Source organism: Hipposideros armiger, unplaced genomic scaffold (genome assembly GCF_001890085.2).
Source record: "Hipposideros armiger isolate ML-2016 unplaced genomic scaffold, ASM189008v1 scaffold_95, whole genome shotgun sequence".
NCBI classification, from domain to species: domain Eukaryota; kingdom Metazoa; phylum Chordata; class Mammalia; order Chiroptera; family Hipposideridae; genus Hipposideros; species Hipposideros armiger.
Window position 1 is genome coordinate 454,507 of NW_017731445.1, and position 19,037 is coordinate 473,543.

At 43.8% G+C, this 19,037-nt stretch overlaps 1 protein-coding gene across 1 annotated transcript in view; it reads right to left on the reverse strand.

Annotated features, from left to right (window-relative positions):
• Positions 1–7,197: 7,197 nt before the first annotated feature.
• Positions 7,198–19,037, reverse strand: part of SLC1A1 (solute carrier family 1 member 1) — a 77,473-nt gene continuing 65,633 nt past the window's right edge. The window contains exons 9-12 of the mRNA XM_019645916.1: positions 18,012–18,134; positions 17,427–17,621; positions 11,556–11,690; positions 7,198–9,340 (exon numbers count right to left, since the gene is read on the reverse strand). Of these exons, the coding sequence (XP_019501461.1) occupies positions 9,094–9,340; positions 11,556–11,690; positions 17,427–17,621; positions 18,012–18,134 (700 nt within the window). The 3' untranslated portion in view covers positions 7,198–9,093. The remainder of the gene's footprint in view (positions 9,341–11,555; positions 11,691–17,426; positions 17,622–18,011; positions 18,135–19,037) is intronic.

The window sequence follows — 19,037 nt, forward strand, 5'->3', positions numbered from 1 at the left end:
TTAGGAAAGTTTTCAGTCATTATTTTTTCAAATAGTTTCTCTATCCCTTGCTTTCTCTCTTCTCCTTCTGATACCCCTATGATGTAAAGATTGTTATGCTTGATGTTGTCCCAGAGGTCTCTTATATTATCCACATTTTCTTACTTTTTGTTCCTGTTGCTGTTCCAATTAGTGGTTTTCTGCTACATTGTCTTCCAAATCGCTGATTCTGATCATCTGCTTCATCTAGTCTGCTGGTGATGCCTTCTAGTGCATTCTTTATTTCAGGTATTGTATTCTTCACTTCTGACTGGTTCTTTTTTATGGTTTCTATGTTCTTTTAATGCTTGCTATCGCTTTGTTGAAATTCTCACTAACTTCTTGAGCATCCTTATAACCATTTTTTTGAACTCTGTCTCTGGTAGGTTGCTTGCCTCTATTTTATTTAGTTCTTTTTTCTGGAGTTTTTTCCTGTTCTTTCATTTGGGACATATTTCTTTGTTTCATCATTTTGGCTACCTGTCTGTGTTTGTTTCTATGTACTAGATAGATCTCCTATGTCTCCCAGTCTTGGTCCGGTGGCCTTACATAGTAGGTGCCCTGTGAGGCCCTGGCATAGTCTCCCTGGTCCCCTGCTTTGGGTGCTACAGGAGTGTCCCTGTGTGAGTTGTGTGTCCTCCTGTTATAGTTGAGCCTTGATTGCTATTGGTACATCAGTGGGTGGGACTGGCCCTCAGGCTGATTAGCTCTGGGGTTTGGCCACGTCCACAGCTTAAAGCTGCTGTGCTGGGGGCTTACCCCACTGAGTGAGATTTGCCCCAGTGGACTCTGAGGCCTGTTAAGACCACCCTTTGGGTGTGCCACTTGTGGTGCTAATTGGGCAGTGCTCTGCTGTGGTCTGAAGCCAACCTTCAAGTATGTTGGTTCTGGGGCCTCTGGGGAGGGGCTGTGGTGCAGACCTAGGTAATCCACTTCCTGTGGCTGGCTGGGGACTACCTGGTAGGAGCTACAAAGCGATCCACAGTTTTTCACTGCCTGTGCTAAATTTGGAGGCACGTGGGAGAGGCCACGCTGTGAATTGAGGATGGCTGCCACCAGTACTGGGCCTGGGGTAGCTCTGCAAAAAGCCAGGACACCCTGAGGCCTGCTGCCACCTGCCAGCGGTTCAGCCACTGATAAAGCTTGTGAGGTGTGCGAGGTGGGTGAGACAGGGTCTTAGGGAGTCACCAGAGTAAGAAGAGTTGTGGTCACCAGATTAATATAGACTCTGGTTTGGTGCCAGTGCTGAGCCTGTAGCTACTTAGCAAAAGTCTCAGAGCATACCAAGGCCAGTCACTGCCCACCTGGGGCCTGAGGATTCTGATAGTTTTTCAAGAAACAGTCAATATGGGCAGGGCTGGCTGCTTTAGGAGAAAGTGCCTCCAGCGTTAGGGGAGTTGGGTGGGGCAGGGTCCCAGTGAGTCAGCGGGGTGGAGCAGTGGAGCTCACCAGGCCAATCAGATTCAGATTTGGCCTGTGTGGGCAGGGTCAACACAGGAAAGATGGCGCCTGCCTGCCAGCTGTCTGGGAGGAGGACCTCACATAGGGAAAATGGTGATTGTCCTCCAGCCCTCACACTGAAGCCTCACACCTCAGTCTGCCCCCCATATACCTCTGACACCCCCCTGAGTCACCGTCCTTCTGCTGGAGCCCAAGGTGAGTTCCTGCGAGTGAGTGAGTCTGTTCCCGGGCTGTTTAAGAGGATGTTTGGGTTTCCCAAAGCCTTCTGTCCCACCCAGAGGGTCTGAATTCCCACTGTTTTTCACAGCCAGATGTTGTGGGGGCATCTCTTCGTGGCATCAGTATTCTAGGCTGGGGAACCTGTTGGTGGCTGGGGTCCCTCGCTCTTCTGGGGGGACCCTCTGCGGCCAAGATATCCCTCCTGAGTCTCATCCACCACATTCAGGCGTGGGGCCCATTTCACGTCTCTGCCCCTCTTACCAGTATCCACGTGACTTCTTTATATTTTTAGTTATAGGACTTCTGTTCTGCTAGACTTCAGATGGCTCTCCAGGTTGACTGTTCTATAATTTAGGTGTAATTTTAATGTGTTCATGGAAGGACGTAGGCACAGTGTTTATCTACTCTGCCATCTTGGATCTCTATATATTGCCTTTATTATTTTGAGGAATGTTCTTCCTATACCCAATTTGTTAAGAGTTTTTATCATGAAAGGATGTTGAGTTTTGTCAAATGCTTTTTCTGCATTTATTTAGATGATCACATAATTTTCGCTCTTCTTTTTTTTTTTTTAATGTGGTGTATCACATTTATTTATTTCCCCATGTTAAACCATCCAGTATCCCAGAGTTAAACCCCACTTGGTCATGGCGTATGATCCTTTTAATGTATCCTTGAATTTGGTTTGCTAATATTTTGTTGAGGATTTTTGCATCTGTATTCATCAGGGATATTAGACTATAGTTTTGTTTGTTTGTTTGTTTGTTTCTTGTAATGTCCTTGTCTGGCTTTGGTTTCAGGGCAGTGCCTTGTAAAATTAGTTTGAAAGTGTTCCTTCATCTTCTATTTTTTTGGAAGAGTTTGAGCGGGATTGGTATTAATTCTTTAAATGTTTGTTAGAATTTACCAGTGAAGCCATCTGGACCTGGACTTTTCTTTGTTGGGTGGTTTTTGATTACCCTGCTTTCTTTTGGTTTCCATTTGCATGGAATTTTTAAAGAACTTTAGAATCAGGTTTGAGTCCCAGCTGTGTGAACTTGGGCAAGTTACTTAACCTCTCTAAGCCACAGTTTCTTCACCTGGAAAATTAACAAAACCTGCCTGATGGAAGTATTGAGAAGAACAAAAGAGATTAAGCATGTAAAACATTTAGTATAGTGCAAGACATGTAGAGAGTGTTAACAATGACTATTTTTTTGTCTTGAAAATTTTAGGCCATCTCAGACTTGAATTAGAATTAATATACTAGCATGCCTGGCCTTCTCTGACTTTGGATGTCTGGTATAGAATATTGACACTGGAGCCAAATTGCTGTGCTACACATCTGTTGTATGACCTTGGGCAAGTTAACTGACCTTTTGTACCAGTTTCTCATCTATAGAAAGGGGATAATAATAGTACCTACTTTGTGACATTGTTGAGATTAATGAATTAGTATTTTTTAAGTGCTAAGAACAGTGCTTGCCACACAGTAACTGTTATGCAACATTTGTCAAGTAAATGAAAATGAGTTTCTTCTGTGTTGTTGCTGTTTTTCCTTCCGGAGTCATGACATCCCATCCTCTCCTGCACTCATCCTGGCAAAGAGAAAACTCCTCATTCAGTGCCTACAGCAGTGAGGAGGGCGACATCTTTAAAGAAACTGGACCTTTATTTGCCTTAGAGTGTCATTTCTATGAAAGGTTATGATGCCCAAGAATAGGGTAGGTGTTTGTGCGCCTGGAATGATAGAGAAGCAAACTTTTCCCTAGTGCCAGAAAAACAGGCTCAGTCTCCTTTCAGCCTTATTGTTTGTACTGCTAATTTTCTCATCAACTGCAGGTGGCATACTTTTCTAACTTAACTGGCCCCTCTTGACTGAGAAAAGAGTCTTGGGTTTGTGTGTGCTTCATGTAGAGTTGACACATTCTTGTCTATCTTAACATTTTTGGCTAAATTAGGAAATGGAGGATTAGTTTGTAAGCCCTGGGAATTAAAGCCAATTTGGCATGCTGGGAAGACAAGCAAGTGTTGGGGGAAGATCAGCCTTGGATCCCTCTAACCACTATTGCTTTTATTTATAACGTAACTTAGTTTCATGGTAGCGGCTCTCTGACACCTGTCAGACACACCCAGTTTCCTAAAGACCTGGACATTTCATTAACCTCGGATTCATTTTGAAGAAAATATATATACCAGGGGTGCCAAAAAAATGTATACACATTTTAAGAGATGTTACCTATGCTCAAGCAGTAGTTCGCTGTAATCAGAAGGGTCTGGACGCTGATGGTAACCACTTTGAGCACCTCTTATAATTGCAGAAGTCAAATGTAACTTCTATTCATCTTTTGTTATCGGTATATATTATTACAATTAATACAGTTTTTTCCTTTCTTAAAATGTGCATGCACGCGTGCGTGTGTGTGTGTATGTGTGTGTGTGTGTGTGTGTGTGTGTGTGTGTGTGTGTGCGCCGCCCTGCCCCCCCTTCCCAAGTCCTTCAGTCAAACAAAGCTTTCTTCTGGCCTCTTACTATTCTTGCCAGGCTAAACTTATGATCTTGGAAACACGACTCAAGGACTCCTTAATTACATTTAAATGTTTGGAGGATGATCAGTCATCTTTAGAATGTGCATGCCTTCAGTACTTTGTAAAGGTGTGTCCATAAAGTGAAGCACCTGCGCAGTGACAGAGTGGTGCCTTTTCTCCTGTGATTACCCTCCTGGGATCACTCAATTCATTTCATTCAGTCTTATCGTCACCTTGTAAAACGTATCTTTCAACAGGGCCTGGACAAGGTAAAGCATGTCCTGGCTAGTACCAGGTCTCCAAACTCATTTTTCCCTTGGCAGTCAGACCTTGACTCTGAAATGCACAGGTGATACAACTCTTCTTTGCTTTCCTTCAAATGCCTTGAAGTGAGGGATAAGAATGTGACATCCTCAAAACCTTGCTGATAGCTTTCCTGCAGCTACCAGAGTCTATATGTCTGTCTACAGTCTGGAAAACGTGTGTGTGTGACCAGATACTATTGTTCAGGAGTTGGGTTGATTTTGTATTTTAGTTCCAGGTTTCTTTGTCTCCATCTTCTGAGACGCGGTACTTCTGTGGTGCAAGCTTTTCTCAGGTAATCTCCTGGTTCTGCGTTTATGAAGCCTGTTTCCCAGTGCCTTTTAGAAATTAGTTAAACTTCTCTAAACAGGCCACTGCTTTCCTTTTTGCTTTCCTCTAACCAGAGTAACAAAAGGGATACTGATTTTATCTCAGCTTTGGGGTTTACTAATAACTGTTCTAAACTTTGTGGTATCTTAAAACTTAAACTTAAGTTTTATTTTAAACGTGATATCTTAGAGGTGGAGATTTATAGATGAAACCATGTGTCTTAGGAATCCTGGAGGGGCATTCTGCTAATCACACATGGCACTGATTTTGTCTAGTGAGAGAAGAAATGGGACAGAAATTGTGTGGTTAGGTCGTACTGTTTGCTTAGTTTTGTGGCATTGTTTAGCCTGGGCCATTGAGAAATGTCCTGTCATCTCCATCCATGGTCAGTAACTTCATACACTTAGGTGCAGTCACCTAATTCGATATATATGGATCAATATATTGTTCCCAAAGCTAATTCAACAAGGCTTACTTCTTGTTGTTTATATTATATGACTTTCACTTAAAAAGTCTAAGATTGCAGGGTAGGGAGGTACATTTCCCACCACAGGTATTAAAATGCCCCAGGTAGGGCCCAGAACAAAGTCTCAGAATGGAGAGGACAGCCACACGAGATTTACTGGCCAAGACTGCAGACGTGAACGTCAGTTGTACTCTTAATTTCAGGACATACAAAGAGGTGCTACATGATTGTGCTTCATGTATGCAGCCTCATCTCAAACCCCTATGTCTCGAGACACAGAAAAAAGACTGTGAACACTTTATTTAGTTCCCCTGTGATATCTTACAGGAGAAAATAGTCTGTCTTACACTAATTAAATGAAACTTTCATGGAATGGAAGTTAATATATTAAGTCTCACTAGGTAGGATGTACATTTTGCTGTAAGACCTTGGCTGATACCAAGTGATGAGAGCTACAATCCTTAATCGTATCAGTGACAAAGGTCCTAAAACACCGAATAGCAATTGAGTTGCATCTCTATGGATTACCCATGTAAATGGGGGTTGAGGGTGTAGGGCCGTTAGCATTTATCAAACATATTATGGGATAGTCTCTGCTAAATGCATCAGATACATTTTCTCATTTAATACTTACAGCAATCTCAAGGGGCAAGATTTATCACCATTTCACAGATTAAACCAAGGCCTAGGTTACTGGCAAGGGTCACAAAGCTGGTGAGAGTCCAGAGTTGTGTGCCCACTCACTCAAACACCTGCAAAGGGAAGATTCTAACACACCTGCAAAGGCAGCACTGCTTCTGGTCCACTGCCAGATTATAAGCCAAACCCAGTTTCCTCATACTATTCTAAGAATGCCATGTGTTTGAAATAAAAGGACTTGTACCCTGGGGGCTCACTAAAATTTGTTAAGTCACTTTCCAGAGCTGATAACACCGTTTCTCTGTACATGAGTATACTTGGGGCAAGATCAAAATCACATGGGGGCCCCTATTCAGGGGGCACTAACTCTTCCAAACAACCCTCTCTTTCTAAGGAGTCCTGTGGTTGGGTCTTTTATCCCATGTTGCCAAAAGAGAAAACTATTCTGAATTAGTTTGGCCAGGTATAAGCATTTTTAAAAAATTTATTGGGGTGACAACGGTTAGTAAAATTACATAGGTTTCAGTTGTACAATTCTGTAATACATCATCTATATATCACATTGTGTGTTCACCACCCAGAGTCAGTTCTCCTTCCATCACCATATATATGATCCCCCATACCTCCCTCCCCCTTGCTCTCTGGTAACCACTGAACTGTTGTCTGTATCTATAGGTTGTTTTTTTTTTTCTTTATCTGTCTTGTTCCTTTGTTGCTTTCAGTTTTATAAGCATTTTGATAAGATGCTATCTTAGTGGGGCTCAGAGAGCTGTCAGTTCCTTTGTTGTCTATCACAAGCTAGTGTCTCCACTAGCGGAACCCTGTTATGGCTCAGGTTCCAGGCAGGACCGTGCCAATCCTTTAAAGAGCTCCGAATACAGCCATTCATAGTTTACAGTCACATTTCAGAGGGCAGAATTGGTCCTTCAGTGAAATGAAGTCACCATCATATTGAGGGAAGACTATCTCGCATTACAGTCATTTCTAACCAAACTCTACCTTCCCTTTCATCTCACTCATCAAGTATGGGTAAACTGTTCATAATGACAGTGAATTTCAGCCTTATAATCCCTACTGATTACCATGAAGAATTAGATTCCTTTTCCTTAAGCCCTGCTTTTTCAATCTTGGGTATAAACACAGTTTTGGAAACAAAAATTCGTGTACAATCTGAATCAACTGACCACATTCCCACCTTCCCACACCCATCCCAGCAAGTGAGATAAAAGAACAGATAAAGAAAAAGGCGGGGAAGAACGAATGGCAGTAATGTTTATTGAGACTGAAATAGAACCTTGTTCTCTTCCACGAGTTAACAGCACAGTGTGTTAAGAGGCTGGTTACAGACTGATGCCAAAATAAGGATGATCTGCAGTTCATGAACAGCTGCCCATGCTAGTGCCTCAAATCAGAGAAAACAGCCCAGGGGGTAGAACCATTCAGCCGAAGATACATTATTGATTCAACTGCATTTATATTTAGATTTACTACCTATAAACACCACCACTATTTGCATTTTAAAACACTGAATGACTGGTCCACATTTATGATGTTTACATGCCAATTCAGTATCATTCTCTTGTAGATTTCAGGTGCAGGTGGTCAATACTGAGCATTTACCTTTCCACAACCTTTGGCACAATTTCTGGTTTCTTAAATATAAAAGCACAGGCTTACATTGGCTGCTCAGTACTGCAGAAACATGAGTATTTTGGATCTCAAGGCAAGCACAAATATATGTTAAGCGTTATTTACATGATGGGAGCTGAAGCGCAGATTTAATAAGCTATCTTCATGAATTAGGAGAAGGACGACAAGCAATGGATTTCAATGAGCATGGCCAAGATTACTAGACTACTAGTTGGAACAGTCCTCTCTGGAGGAGACAGTGCCATACAATGGAATTTTCCCAAGCCATTGATACCAGTGTATCATATCGTGGGATTTACTCTGCAAGAATCCAGGTCAGGGATAGTGTTTTTCTGGTCAATGTGGCTGGCTTGTTCAACCCATCAACTCTGTATTAAAATACAACTGTTGTTGTACTCTGATGGGTACAAAAAGGCAAAGTACTGTCATTTTTAAGTGGGTATAACTAACCGTTGAAGAAAGAAGCCTTCCAGTTGGATAAAAACACATCCAGCCTTATGTGAGTGACACCTCTGTATATCATCTTACATAGAGCTGATATGGATTCCCTCCCAGTGGTAGAATCTGGAAGTTGTAATGAATGACAATGCCACCTCGGGATATCACCATAATGTATCTCTGCTTTGGGACTGATACACAGACATGAGACGATCAAACAACATGATTTCTCATTCCAGTGCTCCTGAGGGAGGAGTTCTGATAAGCCCCAAAGCAGATCTGGATTGGAATCATATTATTCAAGTATAAGGAGAGCTTTTTATTTCACATTGACAGTTCAATTCTGATCTCTGTCTGGCAAGTTATATGAAAATCTCTCTCTCTCACACACACACACACACACACACACACACACCCACACACACACCCTATACTGAACACTGAGTTACCAGTGTCCCAGTACAGTACAATGAAAAGGGAACCTTTTTCGTTTCCCCCCCAAACCTGACATCCATCTTAAAACTGTTATTGCAGAGCTGTGTAGTCTGTTTTCTTTCAAAGACGTTTCTTTGAAATTGACTGGAGATGAATTCAAAATGGACAATTTGGCACGTTACCTTGGGGTGGGGGATGGTTTAGATGCATCATAATATATAAAGTGAGACATCAAAGGAAATCCATGCCAATAGAAAGCCTGAGTAAAAATTTGTAGTCAGTGACAGAATATTTTTTTTTTAAAAACCCCGAACAGAGGTCTGTGCATGAGAAAGCAACTTCTCTTTCACATGTTACCTACTTCCAACAGTTGCTACTTTATACTTTCAAACTTTATCTCTCAGAGAATTTTAAAACTCCAGATAATACAGCTTTCCTTTTATCTTACCCCACCCCAAATACCAGAACTTGGAGAGTGAAAGCTGTGAATCCAAATATAGAAAAGAATCTGGAGGTCTGTATATGAGGTCAAATGTACAATTGGCCATTAGTGTTTTTCTTTTCCTTAATCTTTGAATTTGCTAAGAGATGTCCTTTATTATTCCCAGTCATCTGAAGTCAGGGGCTCTAGAACTGTGAGGTCTGGGTGAACGAGATGGTGTCGGATTTGTCGACGGCAAAGCCTCCGTTGACATAGGACTTCTTGGCGTCTGAGTCTTCGTTATCGAGTGTCGTGGATTCCACAGCAAAGGGGTTCACGAAGTTGACTTCAGATGAAACATGCATCTGCTCCAGCTCCTTCTTAGAGAGCTTCTCCACGATGCCTGTCCCATATGCATCACCGAGGACGTTCACCATGGTCCTGAATCGGTCCCTGAGGAAGGGAGAAAAGCTAGTTAGACAGGAGGCCCATAGCTCATTTTCCTTTGCCACTGGAGCAAGGAAAGGACCTGAAGAGTTATGAGTTAAGCAAATGCAGAAAGTGCTGTCCTCCCGGCTGGCTGACCAGAAAGAAGCTCCTCTCCTCACAGGCCTGGGGCAGGAGGTGGTCCATAAAGGGACAGAATGAGGCTGACAAACAGGCTCCCCTGGGCCTGTGCTCCCAATAGGTCACAGAGACTCCCCTAAATTCAGCACTAGTCTCTATAAACTCCCTCTTTTCTTCCCCCCAAAAAAGGTGAAGTCTTCACAGGTATTTTTGGGAAGCTGAGAGAGGGTCAAAATTCACTAAGTTTTTCACCCCTAACCTCTGTCTTGTGGGCATTTCCAGGCTATCTTTTGGCTAAGGTGAGAGAACTTGGATGTTTTGTGGATTGTGTATGTGTCGTGTGTGTGTGTGTGTGTGTGTGTGTGTGTGTGTGTGTGTGTGTGTCCCTGATGTACTTGTTTCTTTGCCATACTAGGTCACTCTGTGAGCAAGCCAGCAGGGGCGTCGCAGAGCACAGGGTCAGAAAACACATGTCTGCCTGGGAATGGCTTTCTCCTTAAGGCATCCCCAGTCAGTCTTAACTCTCAGACAGCCTGAAGAAGAGGATGGAGGCAGGAGATGTGTACGTAGAGAAGGCATCCTCTACGTACAGAGCATGAGAGGATGCTGGAGCATTGTTGGTAGGGACTATGTATATGAATATTCTTGTGAAAACTACCCCTGCAGGACAGAAAAGGTCAATAATGCTTACACATGTCCGTTCTGGATGCGCTTGTATTTAGAACAAGGCTATGGATTGAACTGGACCTTAGTATGGAGCAACTAGTGTCTTTTTATCCCATGGATCAGATTGGACCTTTGACTTCTGTGGTTATCTTGGAAGTGAAGGTCACTGATTCTAGGAAGAACAAGGGAAAGGAGAGAAGTACAAATCCACCACCACCACTAGCAAGAAAAATTGAAGCACTTGCCTCAATGGTTGGGTACCTTTGCAAGGAAGTTACCACCTCGGCTGGGCCTCGTAGAACCAGCTAGCTACTGAGGGGGCCCCACATGACACAGCTCTCCAGGTGCAGGAGCTTCTGCCTTCTGGGACATGACTGCATCTTCAAACCCACATGCAATGTCTCTGCTTCCCTTCTGTCCATCTCAGCTGCCACTGGCAAACTACATAGCACTGGACTCCCCAGGAAGCCTGGAATGGTTCTGAATGAAGGCTCCCTATGGAGCTACACTTACCTCTGATGGCCAAGGGACACAGCCAGACCTTCCAGATGCTGGAAGACCAATGCGCAAAGTGGGTATCAATCAAGGATAGAGCTGGGAACCAAGCTCGTTCTAACTTTAACCTTGGGGGTCCCCAAAGGCACGTTCTTACCCTTACCCAGAACAAACCAATGATGTTATGCTGTGTTCCTTAGCTGTGTGTACATGTGTGTGAGAGAGAAATAGACTTGATGGTTGAGGTCTGAATGGTCCAGTTCATTCTAGTTATAATACAACTTGCCTTTTATTGAGGAACACTGCCTGTCAGACGCTGTTCTAGACACTTCTTCCATATTAGCTCACTGAGTCCTGACACCAGTCCACTGAAATAAGACAGAATCTTTCCCATCTCACAGATAATGCAACTGGACCTCAGAAAGGTTAAGGAACTTACTCAAGGTCAAAAGCCAATGAGAAGACATTGAATGGGGGTTCAAACCCAAGTCAGCCTTACTGCAAAGCTTTTGTTTGTGCCACTGACCCTGATGGTCTGATGCTTGGGAAGCGAGGCTGATTTTGAACCAGGTGGTTCTGAACCTATTATGGTGATCCAGAGCTGGGAAAGGCTTGGGTGGCCTGTGAGGTGGGGAATGTCTGGGGCCTTGCCCGGCTTCCTCACCTTGTCATTGTATGTTTATTTTGCTCCACACCTAGTTTCTAACCTTGAGCATTACCACGGGTATAATGAGCTGACAGAGATCATTGGCTTTTTAAAATCACTGCTTGCAGTTATGAGGAGTTAATTTTTAAGCACATTATCACATGGGCTGGCCAGAGGGAAATTACAGCAGCAACAGATGGCTCATTAGGCAGTATGAGGAGAGAATGATGACAGACTGCAGATTCTACATGGCTGGGAAGCCCGCCTTCCCAGCGCGTGACTATTCCAACTCACAGGAGCCAGTCGACAGCAATGATCAGGGTGACATCCTCAGTGGGCAGGCCCACGGCACTCAGCACGATCACCATGGTCACCAGGCCGGCCTGGGGCACACCGGCAGCTCCGATGCTGGCAGCTGTGGCCGTGACACTGTAGCCAAAACACACCATTGAGAAAAGACTTAGACACCCTTTCTTCCTTCAAGGCCCCTGGCCTGCAATGGTTAGTCCCGATGGCTGTTTCTATTGTGTCCCCAAATTGGCCAATCAGAACCTGTTACCTGTCGAGCACCAGCTCTGCCTCATTAGAGGGCTGTGGGAGACTGGGGGGAGTATGGTCTCCTTCTAGGGGCAGATGTGGCAAGTCACTCTCATGCAAGGAAGTGGAGAACTGCAGGAGTGGCACACAAAAAGTGAGCAAGAGAGACGTTCAAGAGGAAGGCAGGAGTTTTACCAACGCAAGTGTTTATGGAAGGATTTATCTACTCACCCATCTAAACAAGTGCCAAATACTTCCCCACCTGCTTTATTCCTTCCTTCCTTCCATCTACTCATCCAGCCAATCATTTACTGAACATCTAATGTGTGCTAGGAATTTATGTTCCCTTGAAGAATGGTAGAAGGATAGTGGCAAGGGTGGATGGGCTAAGGGATTTCAGGGGAAGACAAATCTTGCAGCGTTCAAGCAGGTTTTATTCACTTTGTTGACATCACAAGACCCTGGATCTCTCTGGGAGGCGCCCTTTAGGGCACTGAATTGAGACATAGCTATGACTCCTGTCCAAGGTACAAGCATTTATTCCTGACTGCTCCTTTTTGCCAGTGAATGCACTTTGTGCAAAAGGAATGAGCTCTGGAATCCAGGAGGGGCAGCCAAGTGAACTTCATTGCTATGTATTTAAAAAGATCCCTCTTGGGCAGACAAAATGTGGCAGTAGGGATTTTTTTTCTCTTTGGAATGTGCAGGTTTTCATCAGCATCCCCCTTATTTAAATCTGGTCATTTTTGAGGAAACAAGGGCTCACCATGTCCTGAAAAGTTTCTTGATTTGAGTCAACTTGAGGGGGCAGCCACTATATTTTCTGGAGACATGCCCTCACCCTGAGCCAAGGCCTGACCTGCCTCCGGGATGCCATTGAGTTGAAAGGTGAAGATGTAGAAACTGCCAACTCAAACTAGAGGAATCCCTGATTCTATCCACAAATCCATATTCTTGTGGGCCCTTAAAGCCTTAGAGATCTTAGGAAGCTGGTTCTAGTGCCCATTCATCTGCCTAGTGATGTGTCACAGATGGTGTTTGGGGTATGGTTAAATTCAGGCCAGAGTTCTTTGACGAGTGTGTCTTTTTCTTCACTAGCTGTGGTCACCAATTTACAGTCAATTAGAGATTTCTGGGGTTGTTCCAATTCCTCTAAAAGTTTTAGGCCTGCATAATTCTTTAGATCTGTTCTGACTTAAGTACTCTTTGGAAAACCCAAACTTATTTCAGTGCTGGTTGAAAAAATCTAAACTGAATGCATTGATGAGTGTTCTTTGTCAGAAGTGATTTGTGCCTACGCCCACTGATTTCTCTTGGAACCCCCAACACATCGCTGTTAAACACCTGGTCCTGATAGCCTGAGGCTGAGCTTGAAACTCAAAATCGATTTAGTCAAAAGAACTCTGACCTTGACCTTGCTTACTAAACTTCAGCCATCTGACTGGCTTTGGTCTGAAGTATTAATTTTCAGATAGGGGGAAAAATTTCACTAATAGCCTGTCCTTAGGCAAGTTACTTCTCTGAGTCTCAGTTTCTCACCTGTAAGATAGGATTATGTGTTTACTTTGCAGGGCTGCTGTGAAGATTAAACGAGGTAATATACTATATGTAAGGCATCCAGTATAGCCTCTGGATATAGTAGATGCTTAAAAACGGATGCCATTTCTGCTACTTCGGCTGCTGCTATTGCTACTTCTACTACCACTGCTGCTAGTATTACTACAATTATTACTACAAAACAACAACTGCTATTGCTACTATGGCTACTTTATTCCTCCAAGCTCTTTCTAAGCCCCAAATCCTGTAATTATCTTCCATTATAAGAAAGTTTATACTATTTTTTCAATCAGTTGTAACCTTTGGTAAGAGAATGTTATGAAAAAAAACACAAAAAGGTACGTTTGGGGGGATGGTGCCTATGTTTCTTTGATGTCCAGTCCAAAAGGACCACAGAAAGAGAAGAATTATAGGTCCAAAAATCTCTGTAACCATTAACCACATGAGCCACCACTATAACTTGTAAAGTTAAAAATAACTTTTATTATTTCATTCTCTCCCGGGTAGGGCCAGAGAGGATTTTTTATTTTAAGTCAATGATTACTCTGGGCCTGGGAGTTGTTATTGGCTCTGGACCAGTACTTATCAGCCAAGTCTGATATAAGAATACATCAGAGCAAGGTGAGAGATTTTTATGGGAATTGATTATTTAGCCTCAAGGCCCAAAGTTTATTCCTCCAACAGGTTAAAAAAAAAAAAAAGGTTAGCAAGATCTAGGAAACTTATGATTGAAGCAGAGGAAGGGAATTCATCACAAAGTGGCAAAAGCCAAAAGAAGTGACCCCTTACATAACCGCTCCCTAGAAACCAGTTCATTGCAGGCCGAGTGAGGGAGGTGGGAAAAGGCACTTGGGAGTATAAAAGTATAATATGTGGAACTTCCTCAGGCATGATTCAAGGTTTCAATTTTAACATACTCGCTTCTGTCTTTTCAAAGTATAGGACTTGGCTCAAGCACTTTTGGCACAGGTTTCTTTTTTTTAAAAGATTTTTTTATTTTTTTATTGGGGAATTGGGGGAATGGGATCAGTGTTGGGGAATCAGGGAAGGGGAGCAGACAAGTTGCTGCTCTTTTGTTCTTCAGTCTAGTTGTGGAGGACGTTGCTTCACTGGCCCAAGTTGGCACCATCATTGCACTCTTCCTAGGAGAGGCAGATCAGTCGCCGGCTTCTGGACAGCGGCTCACTGTGGCTGCTGACCACTCACGCTGGCTGCTGGCTACACACGGTAGCCCATGGCAACCCACTGCCGCAGGGGCTTCAGCCTACGCCGTCGCCGGCGACTCAGGGCAGCCCAGTTCCAGGTTGAGCTGTTGTTCAGCATCTTAGCTGTGGAGGGCAGTGTCACTTGCCCTCATATGTGGGATCCGAACCAGGGCCCTCTGGTGTCCCAAGCCAGCTCTTAACCATCACGCCACTCGGCCGGCCCTTGGCACAGGTTTCTTTAGCCACTAACTTTTTACAGATCCTGCAGCATCAGTACAGCTTCCCAGGTGATGGGCCACACGGTCTAGTTTGCACTTGTCTTCAGTTAATTTCAAGCAAACTACAATAAATACTTTATAATTGAGGGGTGAGGAAGACTTAAAAAAAATGTACTGTGTTACAACATTGTTAGAACTCACTTTATGCCTATGCCAAGTGCTGAGGATGTAAGAGTGAATTAACTCTGACAGGTTCAGATTCAACCTTGTGGAAGCTCAGGGGTCCAGTTTTGGGACCCACTTCCACTCTAAACTGAACTAAAGTCTCGTTTTAACTCTAATCACAATCCACACCTCAAAGCACTGCTCAGTGGAACTTCCTATAATGACAGAACCTACAATGACAGCACCTATTTCTACAATGACAGCACCTTCAGTGTCTGCTCTGTCCGATCTGTGTGTTGGCTCATGGCTATGATATTGAACAGTGCTGTTCCAGAGAAATAGTTTTGGCAAAATTCACAAGTGACATTTTCATCACCTACTTGAGCAGACAATTTCAGCCTTCACTCGACTAGGATTCTCTGCAGTATTTGACTTCATTGATCATTTCATCCTTGAAAATCTCTTGTCTGGGTTTCCATGACAGCAAAGTTTCATAGGTCTCTTCCCACCTTTCTTTTCTTCTCATTCTTCCTTTCGGGTTCCCCATGCTCATCCTGCCTCTAATATTAGGATTTTCTAGGGTTCAGTCCTTCATCGTTTTCTCTATGAGCTCTCCCCATATAATGTTATCCATTCCCAATATTAACTGAGTCACCACTCTAAACATTTTATATGCATCGTCTGAATTATCACTACTTGCATAAAATGTAGATACCATTATTATGCTCACTTTACAGGCAGGAAAACCGAAGTTTAGAAAATTCAAGTCACTTGGCCAAGGTCACAGCTAATCATGGTAAAGCTCAGATTCAAACACAGATAAATGACTCACCGTCAAGCTAATGACCCTGACTTCTGTATCTCTAGTTCAGACCATAGTTCTCACTGTGTATTTCCACCTGGATGTCTTACAGGTGTTTCAAATTCAATGTGTCAAAAAGTATAGGGCCGGCCAAGTGGAGCGTTGGTTAAGAGCTGGCTTGGAACACCAGCTCTGTGCAGTAGGACCCAGTTCGGATCCCATATGAGGGCCAGTAACACTGCGCCCTCTAAAGCTAAGATGGTGAACAACAGCTCCACCTGGAGCTGGGATGCCATGAGTCACCGGTGATGGCGTAGGTTGCAGCCCTTGCTGCAGTGGGCTGCCATGAGCTACCGTGTGTGGCTGGCAGCCAGCGTGAGTGGCCAGCAGCTGGTGTGAGCTGCCAAGAGCCATTGTGAGCAGCCGTCCAGAGGCTGGCGACCGATCTGCCTCATCCAGGAAGAGTGCAATGATAATACCAACATGGGCCAGTGAAGCAATGTCCTCCACAACTAGACTGAAGAACAAAAGAACAGGAACTTGTCTGCTCCCCTTCCCCGATTCCCCAACACTGTTCCCCTCTCTCAATTCCCCAATAAAATCTTTAAAAAAAAAAAAGTATAAACTCTTTGTCCTCCTACCTATACTTGCTTCTCTTACACTAGACCCTGTTCTGGTAAGTACCATCCACCAATCCAGAACCATGAACCAACTCTGGGGGTCATCCTAGCCTTTCTCCGTCCCTTACTCTAAATCTAATTGATGCCTCTTGAATTCATTAGCTCTTCTCCATTCCCCGTGTCAGCACCTTGATGTAGGCCTTTTCATACCTTACCTGGACTTTTGTAATAGTCTCCTAATTGGTCTTCTATCTAATAGTTCCTGCCCCCATCCAGTCCACCCGCCATATTGCCAGTTATCTTTCTAAAATAAAAATCTGTCCATAATATGAAAGATTGTCTACGATGCTTCCATAAGCTCCCCATACAAAGCCTTTCATGATATGATCCCTGACTCATTTCCTTATGTTCTCCACATTGCGTTCTTTATGCCAGCCATACTGAATCATCTGTACTCTGTAACTAGGTAATGGTTACACCATAAGCCTCCATATATGCTATTCCTTTTATCTAAACTGATCTTAGCTTCCTGCTGCTTCTATGAAATTCTTATTAGTTTTCTAAGACTTAGCTAAACTTGCCCCTCCTCAAGGAAGACTTTCCTCACCTTCCCAGGTAGAGCCAGCCCTTCCTTCTTTGGTGCCTTCTGTGCCTCCCATTTAAGCTTCTGTTATAGCCCTTATCACACCAGTCAGCATCTATTTAGGTATCTGTATTACCTACCTACCTACCTACTGGGAACCCCTTGAAAGCAGGGACTGGCCCTCATTCAACCTTGAGTCCTTGGTATCTACTCTGTGCCTAGTACCCAGTGGGTGCACTGAACTGAGAACAGAGTGATGCTTTTGGCTATCTAGACCCTGAAGCAAAAATCTTGTGTACCATGATTCCACTACTTGTGACATAGTTGTGTTTAGTCTTGGGAAGGGCCTTCGCAGACCAAGAAAATCAGTCCACCACTGATGCTTATCCACTACCATTCTTATCTTCCTTTACAGATGATTTTTACTAGAGTCAATTCCAATAATGAAGATGAAAATGAATGTGGCACCATGCCCCACCTGATAGTGACGATCTGCCCAATGCCCAATTCCAAGCCATTCAACTGTGCAATAAACACAGCCGCCACTGCTTCATAGAGTGCGGTTCCATCCATGTTGATTGTAGCACCAACAGGTAGAACAAATCGAGTGATCCTCTTGTCCACCTGGTTCTTTTCTTCAGCACAGCGGAAAGTGACAGGCAGTGTTGCTGAACTGCATGATAAAAAGAGAAAGGAACTTATGGTCTAGGAATGCTGGTCCTCAGTCCCTGCCTGAAGAGACACCTCTATTCCAAAAACTAAAACAAGAGCCCAAAGCATGCTGGCACTTTTGTCAGGTCCAGGAATCAGAAGGTGCCATGCTTGTCACTGCTCCAAGTTACACCATCACCCCTTTCTGGGCTGCAGGCCATGCCAAGAGGGCAGGGAATATCTAATAGGCTAAAAAATATGTTCAAGGACATGGGCAGAGGATATGGAGGTCATAACTTGAATTAAAGGCAGCTACAAAAACCACAGCCTGCAGCCAGTGCTTCATAAAGTGAGGTGAGAGTGGATAAGACTTGGCTCAGAGACTTCTTCTAGCTATCCCTCTTCTATTTACCTGGAAGAGATCATGAGAGCTGTCAGGAGAGCCTGGGCCATTCCCATGGCGAATCGGAAGGGGTTCTTTCGTACGACTATGAAATATATCAGTGGGAGAATTATAATGGAGTGGATTGCAAGCCTGTAAATAAGAGAAACAGGTTCATAGATGATCACACCTCTATATTTTTCAAATAGCTATTTTATCCATAATATCATTCAACTTTCCTACTGACCCAATGAGAAAATGAGAAGTAGAGTGGGCATATAAGTCTCCATTCCACATATCAGGATATGACTCGCTCAGCAAATGAAGTATCTTGTCAAAGTTAGTGGCAAAGCCAGTAGCTGAATCCATATTTCAGAGCTTACAAAACAGTTATATCATGCTCCAAAGCCCCATACATGCCATTCCTGCTATCCGCACTACAATACTTTCACTGCCTTCTGCTGCTGAATTCTTATTCCTCCTCTAAGGCTCAGTGAAACTTCCCCCTCCTCTGGGAAGTCTTCCCTCACCTTCCCAGGTTGAGCTGACCCTTCTCTCCTTGGTGACTCTGTGGCCCCATACAAACCACTATGACAGCCCTTATCACAGCCCTCAGCCCCTCTGTTTTCTGGACCACATGCCACTGTCTTGCTGGACGGCACCCACCATCTGAGGGGAGTCAGGATTGAAGAGGAGGCAGTCCCTGCTCTTCCACAGTCATACTTCAGGACTGACCCTCTTTTCTTTGTTACTCCTGCCTCCCAAAACTATTCCTTGTTTCACATGGACATATACAGGTTACACAAAACAGGGAGTTAAGAACTGAGACCAATTCAGCAGATGCCATGTATGTGGTGACTTAAGAGTTTAAAGATCAGTTATGCGAAGCTGAAATAATAAATGGTCATTGAAATATAGATCCTGGAGGTCTGGAAAGAGGGTTTTCTAGATAGAGAGCTTTTGTCTAACAACCATGAGGAACTGACTTTTAGTTTTTTGTTAGAAACCTAGATAGGGAGAGAGAATAGAAACCAGCAGAACCTTGTTGTGAAACGG